The sequence below is a fragment of the Nanorana parkeri genome, unplaced genomic scaffold (genome assembly GCF_000935625.1).
Source record: "Nanorana parkeri isolate BGI_ZX_2015 unplaced genomic scaffold, ASM93562v1 scaffold662, whole genome shotgun sequence".
In the NCBI taxonomy this organism is placed as follows: Eukaryota; Metazoa; Chordata; class Amphibia; order Anura; family Dicroglossidae; genus Nanorana; species Nanorana parkeri.
In genome coordinates this window covers 800,189-810,804 of record NW_017306930.1, presented here as the reverse complement: position 1 = coordinate 810,804, position 10,616 = coordinate 800,189, and the positions used below count along the sequence as shown (strand labels likewise).

At 40.9% G+C, this 10,616-nt stretch overlaps 1 protein-coding gene across 1 annotated transcript in view; it reads left to right on the top strand.

Annotated features, from left to right (window-relative positions):
* Positions 1–889: 889 nt before the first annotated feature.
* The window catches only part of ELMOD2 (ELMO domain containing 2), an 11,419-nt gene continuing 1,692 nt past the window's right edge, over positions 890–10,616 (top strand). The window contains exons 1-4 of the mRNA XM_018563412.1: positions 890–1,034; positions 3,988–4,016; positions 7,027–7,160; positions 8,437–8,505. Coding sequence (XP_018418914.1) covers positions 890–1,034; positions 3,988–4,016; positions 7,027–7,160; positions 8,437–8,505 — 377 coding nt within the window. The remainder of the gene's footprint in view (positions 1,035–3,987; positions 4,017–7,026; positions 7,161–8,436; positions 8,506–10,616) is intronic.

Genomic DNA, 10,616 nt, shown 5'->3' with positions numbered 1-10,616 from the left:
GCTGACCACTTGCTCGGCGTTCTATCAAAGTAGTACGTCGAGCAAGCTTGCTAGGGACATATACTACACGGAACCATTGTAACACCTCTATTGATACCTGGCGCCTTCTACCTGGGATACCTGGCACCTTCTACCTGGGATACCTGGCAGTGTGGACTCCGCTCTTTCACCCAAACCGCAAGTAACCATTAGCACATGTACCCAATTAGTGCTCTGTGGAAGATAATACCAGGTGGGAAGCTTAACTACAGAGTTCTCTCTGAAGACACTGTTTATTGATTCCACTGCTGCATAGGACTGTTGTATCCAGTTGATGCTTAAGGGAGAGTATTACTCAGGATTGGGGATTATAAGTGACTCTTGTTCCAACGGTGCAATACTTTCATTCTGATACTGTGATAACCATAACCCCCTACCCTAGAGTTAGCTACATTATCATCATTAGTGAACTGAACTAGTGTGTTGAAAACTACAATTCCTATCATACCCTAATGCTGTTCAATTGGGGTTGGGAAGCTGCATAATCGATAACTGCCTATTATTGAATTGATGGTGTATGATGGGACAGGGGTTCCGACTTCACTCACTACACTAAAGTGTGACTGTGAACCCTCTTCCTGAACCGTCTCCATCTAAGCTCCGCAGCTGCGATCCCAGATACCCAGCTGAGCTTGCACGGATCCTTACACTGGCAGATAAACCGTTACTATTCTGTACTTGCAGTGTGTTTAAAGGGATAAATCATTGGGAAATTTGCATGCATTCTAGGGTTGTACAAACATTTTTTATTTTTTTTTAAATGTTGCCTTTAAACAAAAATGTAGGATTCTGATTCTGTCCTGAAGCTGAATACTATATGTGACAATGTGTATGTTTTTTTCCTTTTAGGATGCTTCTCTACTTCTGGCAATATCTTTATAGTAACTATTTCAGATTTTGGTTGAAATGGTTTCTAAGACAAATTCATGGCAAATGCGAGTTGCAGCGGATTTGTGACAGATCCACGGATGGTGCTTTCAGGACTCATAGGATAGGTAACATTAATTAAAGCTCAAGTTCAGTCTGCTTATATTTTGCCTTCTTTGCCCCCCCCCCCCTAACCCCTTCCCCCCTTCCCTCATCAACATTCTTCTGAATGAAACAAAACAAAAATGTTATTACATGGCCTATTTCAAACCCAGTCATGTCATCACTGATTTGTTGTGCTTCTCTATGCAGTACAGGGTGATTATGGCTGGTGGGAGGGGCCAGCAGGGTGCTGTACATAGCTTCCTTAAACCATCACAGCACCCTGCCTCAATACTCCTCTCAAGCGCCCACAACCCTGATGCACACAGTGGTCAGGCTATTAGTTATGCAGATATCAAAATGCCCTGAAGGGAGGGTGTCAGTCTGGAGGAATGGGTATTCCTAGGCAGGCTGCATTTGCATGCAGACTGCTCTTGGTAATAGACATGTGCGATTCGTTTCGTTCCGAATCGAAATTCAGACGAATTTTCGGAAATTCGGACATTCGGATGTATCCGAATTCCGAATTACAGACATAACGAATGCAAACGAATCCGAATTTCCATTTCCGAAATTCGGTAGCGGTAGTTCGAACGTTCGTTTCGTTTTCTTTTCTTATTCGTTTCGTTTGTTGGAGCAAAGTGACATTAGAGAAGGAGAAAAAAAAATTTTCCCCCTCAAATGTCACTTTTGCTGCAAACGAACGAACGAAACGAATAAGAAACGACTAAGAACAGAAAACGAACGTTCGTACTAACGCTACCGAATTTCGTCCGAATCCGAATTCCGAATCCGAATTGACTTTCACACCCGAATCCTGAAAAACGAAATAACACAAATCCGAATTTAAAACGAAACGAAACTAAACGAATTTTTTGGCAGTGCACATGTCTACTAGGTAATGGTCACATGTAATACTGAACCTCTATGACTGAACTGAAATTCAATAAATAAGAGGTGGAGAAGGGACCAAACGGCTGGGGAGGAGAGGGCTAGATGAGGGCTTACTGAACTTCCTCCAACTAGGAAATGAGGCAGGGTCTATCTTACTTGCTTCAACTTCTAAAACACATTGAGGGGAATTTATCAAAACTGGGGCAGACAAAATCTGGAGCAGCTGTGCATGTCAACCAATCAGCTTCTCTCTTTCATTTTCAAATCTTAACTGAACAAACTGAAGAGAGAAGCTGATTGGTTGCCATGCACAGCTGCTCCAGATTTGGTCTGCTCCAGTTTTGATAAATTCCCCCCATTGTGAGAAGCTCACAGTGTGCAGTGAAATTCGAGTATAAGCCGAGGGGGGCACTTTTCACCCAAAAAAATGGGCTGAAAATCTCGGCTTATACTCGAGTATATACGGTAAGCAATTTCAGGACAGGAGAGGAGCCGGTACAACAGTGCAAGACTGAAGGGAAGGCTGGAGTTCAGCATGACGCATCTAACAGAAAAAGTATGTCATAAAATATAAACAAGTATGAACAATTATCTGGTAGATTAAGCCAGATGTGCAGATACAAAGCCCGTGTATTAGTGAAGATGACTCCCATGCACATTCAATATCTGTGTGAATACTGGATGACAGAAAACAATCAGTAATATAATTACTTTATCAGTCTTGCAAAGTCCCTAAACTTGTGACACCCATTTAGAATTACTTTTACTAAAAAGTCAGGCAGTTTACCAACCGCTGTCCGACCATGCTCCTAGCAGGGAGATTTAAGTGACAGTGCTGGTCCCTGGGAGGGTGGGCTGCTCTGCAGACCAGCGCTGCCATACACAACAGATCACACAGCTTGCGAGCTGTGTGTCTATCTGCGGCTGCTTGTAAATAAACAGCCATGGCATATTTATTATACAGCCCCGCAGTGTGTGAGTGATCTTTTACTTTTATGAATCTACTAACTGGCATATCAGTCTGGATGTCACAACACTTCTTAAAACTCAAACTTTTAAAAACTGAGTTAATGATATTTCCTCCTGACCGTGCACCTTCCCCCAACCTTTCCCTTGAGATTGATAACACAACCATCCATCCCTCCCCTCATGACAAGGTGCTAGGTATCATCCTTGACTTGGACCTCACCTTTCTTCCCCACATCCAATCACTATCCAAATCCTGCCGCCTTCACCTTCGTAACATCTCCAAAATGAGCCCCTTCCTCACCAATGAAACCGCAAAACTACTCATCCACTCACTTGTTATATGTCGTCTTGACTATTGCAACTCCTTCCTCATTGGCCTACCTCTACACAGGCTATTCCCCCTTCAGTCTATCATGAAAGCAGCTGCTAGACTCATCCACCTAACCAACCACTCACTGTCTGCAAACCGCCCCCTCCCCCTCTGTCAATCCCTGCACTGGCAAAGAGTAAAATTCAAAATATTAACAATGATTTACAAAGCCATCCACAACTCTACCCCCGGCTATATCTCAAACCTGGTCTCAAAGTATCACCCTAACCGTCCCCTCCGCTCTTCAAAAGACCTTCTGCTTTCCAGCTCCCTTGTCAACTCCTCCCATACTCGCCTCCAGGACTTCTCTAGAGTCTCTCCCATCCTCTGGAACTCTTTACCCCAACCTGTCCGACTATCTCCCACCTTGACTGCCTTTAGACTCATCTCTTCAGGGAAGCCTATCCCACCTCAACCTAACCACTGAGCCATCATGTTCTAAAACAATTCATCTCCACACAGCTACCTCCTCGTGTATCACTGGCCCCTCCCTTTTAGATTGTAAGCCCTCAGGGCAGGGCCCTCCTTACCATCTTGTCTTTAATTGTTTTGTAATTGTAATGTCTTCCTTATATTGTTGCGCAAACTGTTGGCGCTATATAAATCCTGTATTATTATAATATATAGAATGAGGCAGCGCTGCAGGGCTGTATCATACACAGCAAAGCCCCAGACACAGCTTATCGTTCATTTATTGTAGGAAAAATATGATACGAAAATGTAATTGGTTTCTTTTTCTCTTTTAGAATACTCTTTGGAACATTCAAAAAACAAGGTAAGATCTCTTGTAAAGCTTACAGTGTGTTAACATAATACTCTATACCTTGGTTCTTAAGATTCTGCTTAGAGTGCATTGCTTCTGATCTCTGCCCACTAATACAGCACAGATCCTTTTGGCTGGAGAAATAGGGGCTTGGAAGGTGGAAGGGAGTGGCACTTGCTTAGCAGGATCTCTGTTGTATTGATGGGCAGAGATTACACTCTAAATCAGAATTTTAGCAAGTACCACCCTCCAAGCTCCCATTTCTCCAGCCAATTGGAATCCACCTGCACTTTTAAACCACAATGAAAGGAAAGAAGCTAGGTCCAGCTGTTGACCATGGCGAACATTTAAATGATGACCTTTCTTACAGAAAAACTTATCTTCTGTCCCTGTCCGCATATTTATTCCCCCGTCATACATCCTTAGCACCGGTCTCATTTCAGTGACGCAGAACGATTTATCCAAACAAAAATGATTAGTTATATATGGTATAAAATAATATCATTTTTCTCCAGAAAACAGTCAGCTGTGGGGTATCTACAGTGGTCAATATGTCTATGGACAATAGATAGTACTTCAATCTGATTGCCATCGATTGGCTCATGTAACACAGGGTAGTTACTTATGAAGATATTATGTAGGACCAGATCAAGAAGTATAAAGTCTGAGGTCCATGACATTTTTATGCTCTGGGTCTGCTAACTGCAGCCTGCAGTCTGTGACTGATTAAGATCACTGTGACTTTGTGTCACATCAGTTTTCCACCTTACATACACATTGCAGTTATAATAAATATACCTTCCTGCTCTGCAGTGGTGTGGTTTGCAGTCTTCCTGTGCTTGTCTTTGTGCTAACTTCCCCTTTTTCTTCAGCAGTCAACCCAGCTATTGATCGCAACCGCCTCCACCCAGAATATATATTTACACTGTATAATATGTTACTTGTGAAGGGAGTGGGGGGGTTTGACTACAAGTTTTGGCATGATTTGGAAATACTGTATCTTTTAGTTCGAAGGTTTTTGAAGGCCCATTAGAACCAGAAGACTTCATGCTCGAGCATGACCAGGGACATGACCTACATACACTGTATAGTGTACACAAGAGGTCTACAACTCCCAGCACGACCTGTTAACACTGTGTATTATGTGACCAATAGATACATTTGTAATATGTGACTGCTGAGCTACATGCATTACCATTATATACACTCTCTGTGTACAAACTACCATGTACAGAATGCTTGTGGGCAAGCAGCTACATATCTAAAGGATGGAAATCCTACAGCAAATTTATTCATACTGATTTTGTTCATAGACTTGAATGGGATGTTGCTCCTTCATCGGAGGAGGTACATACAGACCTGGGATGGCTGGAAAGGGGCTAGATAGGTTGCGCAGCTAAATGTATTGAGGGGGCTTGAGATTAGGACTAGGGAGATTTTGTAACAGCGCTGAACTTGTACTCTTAGATCTTTTGATACTTAAAAGGGTTCTAAGCCCTCTGGTTTTTTTGCCTATATCTACTGCTAGCAAGCTGCTAAAAATAGCTCATGTAAAGTGTAATTCCGCGCTACTGGATAATGCCACTAGAGGTCACTAAGCTGCTGCAACAATACACCAACGGTTCGAGCAATGATTTTATGGAAACTAGAGAGGGCTGAGGGACCCCAACCTAAAATATTAACACTTCTACAAATTTAAAAGGTGCAAACAGCAATCGGCCGACAAACAAACATTATCACACTGCTATCAGCACTCCCTTCTACATGTAAGAACTTTTTCAAATACATTTAAAGCATACGGTAAAGACAATATAAAAACAAATATATGTGGTTAATCTCTGCAAATCATGTACATTTCCCTATGCTTTATTCTTTTAGAGACCTTGCAAGTAAAAGAAAATAGCTGGTGATCTTCCACTCAGCTCCTAAGTCCTGTTATGGGCTGACGACACACAGTATTTTTGTGGACTGAGTGTTGTCAACCTTCCTAGTGTCTTTTGCAAACTATTTAACCCCTCCCACTCTCTGATCTCAACAACTAATCATTCAGTAGTCCATGAAAAACATAAGGAGGGCTAAACAGCCTCTTTGAGATGGCTGGGGAACTTTGCAGAGGATACATGACCGCTCTGAATTTCTGACACAATCAGCTTGTATATATATATTTTCACTTCTATAGATATAACAAAATGCTTCCAATGGTATAATAAACACACCAAAAGTGAGCAAATGCAAGAAGTTCAGTTTTAGGGTTTACATACACTTAAGGATTTTTAAAGGAGAACTATGAGGTGAGTGATTTTCACTCAACCTCATAGTTCGAGCCAACCTGTGACAATGAAACTGTCACTCGTCTGCTCAATAGATCGGGAAGTGAGCGAACTCATACCGTCGCTCGCTCACTTCTCGATCATGTCCCTGCAGAGAACCGTGACTGTCACGCACGGCTCCCTGTGGGGATTCCCCCCTCCCCTGTCCGATCCTCCAGTGCTGACTGGCGGAACAGGCGGGGGAGGGGGCGGGCACAGCTGGCTCTGCCTCTAGATAGGCAGAGCCTGCTGTCACCCACGCAACTGGGTGGATCCAGACAGTAATGTCGGGATCCGTGCCAGCTGCGGCGGTCCCAGTATACCGTGAGCTGTAGCTCGCAATATACTGAGCTTTGGGTCACAGGAGGACATAAAGTTTATATGCTAGTAAACATAAACACGCTAGTTTGCGTCCTCCCGTGACCCTTAGGAGAACTATGGGGAAAAACACTTACCCCATAGTTCTCCTTTTAATGAATACATACCTAAATTAAAGAGTGCTGCTTTACTTAGTTTGTGTTTATTTTGTGTTCATGCGTAGAGATATAGTTAAGTTGTTAGGATGAAAAAAAGACACATGTCCATCGAGTTCATATGCACTGAATAAATCAAAAGAATATTGAGACTTGTATATTCCCATTTGAGAGTTCAAAAGAAAAGTAATACAGTGTATACTACTGTATTCATATTACATTTGCCATTTTTATTTTCAGTTTTGGGACTTGCTTATGCCACACGAGAATTTGAAGTCCAGAATAACTAAACAGTGGGGCGATATTGGCTTTCAAGGTGATGATCCAAAAACAGATTTTCATGGCATGGGCATTCTGGGACTGACAAATTTACTGTAAGTGTATCACACAGTTGTCAAAGTGGTTTTATAAAACATCGTTATAGTTACTTGAAAGGGAACTATAGCCTTTAAATGTGTTGGTGTTTTTGTTTATATAAAATATAAATATATATATATTTGAATGAGATCAGTTTACAGTGCATCTTTCCTCCTCTCAAACCTAAAAATCACAAGTACATGCAGGTCTGCATGCTGGACTGTAAACACTTTCCATTCATTTGTCAAATATACAATATTTGGGTGTATCTACATTTACATTCCTCCACTACCTGCTCTCCCTGAGGCACTGGTGATGTAGCCAGTACCTCCCAGCTGCCCCCTGGGAAGGCTTCATCACCATTGCCTTCCAGGGCCTTCTTGTGAGCCAACTGCGAGGTCTCTCGAGATGTAGCGAAAACTCTCTTGGTCTTGGTAGAAAAGGCCAGTGAGGCAGCCCATGCGTAATGTCATACAGCGCATGGGTGAGATCTGGTGCAGGCGTCCATCGGTGGCACTTCCCAGAAAACTCATAAGAAGAAGCTGGCTACCGATGACGTTTATTTTTAAAATGGCAGCGCTTTTTTTTTTTTTTTTAAATGGTGGCACATTTTTTTTTAGGGGGGGTGGAGTGGATCAATGAAATGTGGTGACATTTATTGATGGTGGCAAATTGTTATAAGAGGGAGAGGTCCGTTTTAAAGTAAATAACTGTATTAGTTTATGTTAATATTTGTAAATTTTTTGTGTATAGGTGTACATGGAGACAGCTGCAGTATATTTGTTTGTTATATATATACTTGCTCTGCTTCCTGGTTGTGCATTATTGGAACCTCTGATCTTACGGAGAATCTACCAGACAGGGTCTGACTAAAAAAAACATAGACTCTGCAGTGTGAAGCCCACATTGCATATTGGTAGACAGAGATCATGTAATCTTGTCTGTTTTATGAGGATGCAGCTTTTTATTTATGGCAAGAAATACTTTTTTTTTTTAACTTCCAATAATATGATTTAGCAATGCTGGCATATACCTTTGATTCTGGGGAAGTGTGATTTTTGTTGATGGGTCATCTTGAAGGGATTATTTTTGAATAAGCTTATCTTAATGTTCATGGTTAAAATAAACTTTGTCAAGATATGTGTTTTGTTAAAAGCACATGTAAAGAAGAAAATGAGGGTTGGGATTAGCATAAATCTTATGAATGAATTTACTATTACTTTATACTATTACTATAAACTCTTTTACTTTCCTCTTTTAGTTGTTAAACAATTGTTTTGGGTTTTTTTGCAGGTATTTTAGCAGACATTATACAGAAGAATCCCGTGCAATTCTTTCTCATTCCAATCATCCAAAAATTGGGTAAGAATGTAATGTGGTATGGTGAACTGCATTCCTAGCAGGCTGATGTTTATCTGCGTGGTTTGAGTACTCTGTATCAAGGTAAAAGCCACTGAATCATAGGTTTAAACTGCTAATGCAGTCACAAGTCACCTAGTGCATCACCTAATGATATCACTAGATGGCAGTAGTAATCATCCATACTGTAATCTTGTATGAACATTTTTGAAGGTAATATTGTACATAAAATACATATATACAGTACTGTTGAAAAGTTAAGCACCTAATGAAAAAATACTGTAAAGTGAAGACGCTTTCAAAATAATGCAGTGAATAGTTTTTATGTATTAATTAGCAACCTACAAAGTGCATAAACAACAACTAAATCAAATCAATAATTGGTGTGTCAACCCTATGCCTTTAAAAGAGATGGATATACCATGGTCCTACTGGTTTCTGTCATGTCTGTGATGATGGTGCTAGTGAACATATTCTTGTAAACAGAAGCCACCATGATGTGTCTTCAGTCGCTTAAGTTATTCTTCCTTGACCAACAATAGCATTTTCTGTCCTCAACTTTGCCTGTTTCTTTGTGCTTTTACACAAGAACTTGGAGAGAATATGTGGAAACACGTGTCTCCTTTAAAATTTCTGTCTGTGAGAAACCTTCTTGACGCAGTAGCATCACAGTCAGGGGAGTTTAAAAAATGGCGTCGTTGACACATATCAGAAAAGTGTTTCAGATTTACAGGAATTGGGTCATCATTTGTGCCAAATTCATGTATAAGCAGCAATTTTACAATAACACCAAACTGTCTGAGTTTATTGATGGTATATGAGACAGGCACAGCACCAGAATGAAATATGGCACAAATAAGAACTACTTGAATTTGGTGTAGGAGTCAGTAGATATTCGGAAAATGGCATAGCATGCTTTAGAATTGGGCACAGACATTTCTTGGGCTGCATTAGCGCCAGAATTCTGGCGGAAACGCAATATTGAATTCCCCTCAGTGTGACTTGCTGCTAAGTCTTGGATTGTGTAAAGACATGTATGTATGTGTTCATCAATTTGTTAGTAGAGCCTGACTTCACCCAGTTTCATTCCTCCTACACAGCTGTTTCCGTTTGATTTCATGATTGTCTTTTACCCTACATGTTATCTTGTTGATCATTAGCACCTGCTTGGTATGATTTGTGTAATCATGCACTGGACCATATCCCTGCAGAGGATGGACACACTAAGGGGGGAATTTATCAAAACTGGAGCAAAGAGAATCTGGAGCGGTTGCCCATAATAACCAATCAGCATTTCTCTTCAGTTTGTGCAGTTAAGCTTTGGAAACGAAAGAGAGAATCTGGTTACTATGGACAACTGCTTCAGATTCTGTCTGCTCCAGTTTTGATAAATTCCCCGCCAAGTTTTGATTTCGTTTTTTTCTGTTTATGCATTTTGTAGCTTATTAAAGTAAAATCTAAACGTGTGTAAGTGTAATAGCTATATAGATATAGCTAGAGCTGCAGCTAACGATTATTTTCAAAATCGATTAGTTAGCCGATTATTAGGTTCGATTAATCGGATAAACAATAACATTTTAAAAAATGGCTCCAGTGATAGGACTACTAGTTTGTATTGAGATTGTAGTCCATCACAGGAGCAAGCTTGGAGCGGTGGAGCGGTGGAAGTAAAAAAGAAGATAGTGTGGTGTGCAATATAGTGAAATGGAAAGTGTAAAATTATATAGCAATGAATGCAGAATGTCACCGGCTAGAGGACTACAAAACCCAGCAAAAGCACATTATACAGCGCAATGCAGAATACCACCAGCTATAGAGGAATACAACAAATCCCAGCAATAGTACATAATAGCTGGCGGCATTCTGCATTGCGCTGTATAATGTACTATTGCTGGGTTTTGTAGTCCTCTATAGCTGGTGGTATTTAGCATTGTACCACTTTATAATGTATTATTGCTGGGATTTGTTGTACTCTTCTACAGCTGGTGGTATTGCGCTGTATAATGCAGTATTGCTGGGACTTGTAGTCCTCTATACAGCGCAATGCAGAATATCACCAGCTATAGAGTACAACAAATCCCAGCAATACATTATACATACAGTGTATAATGTAT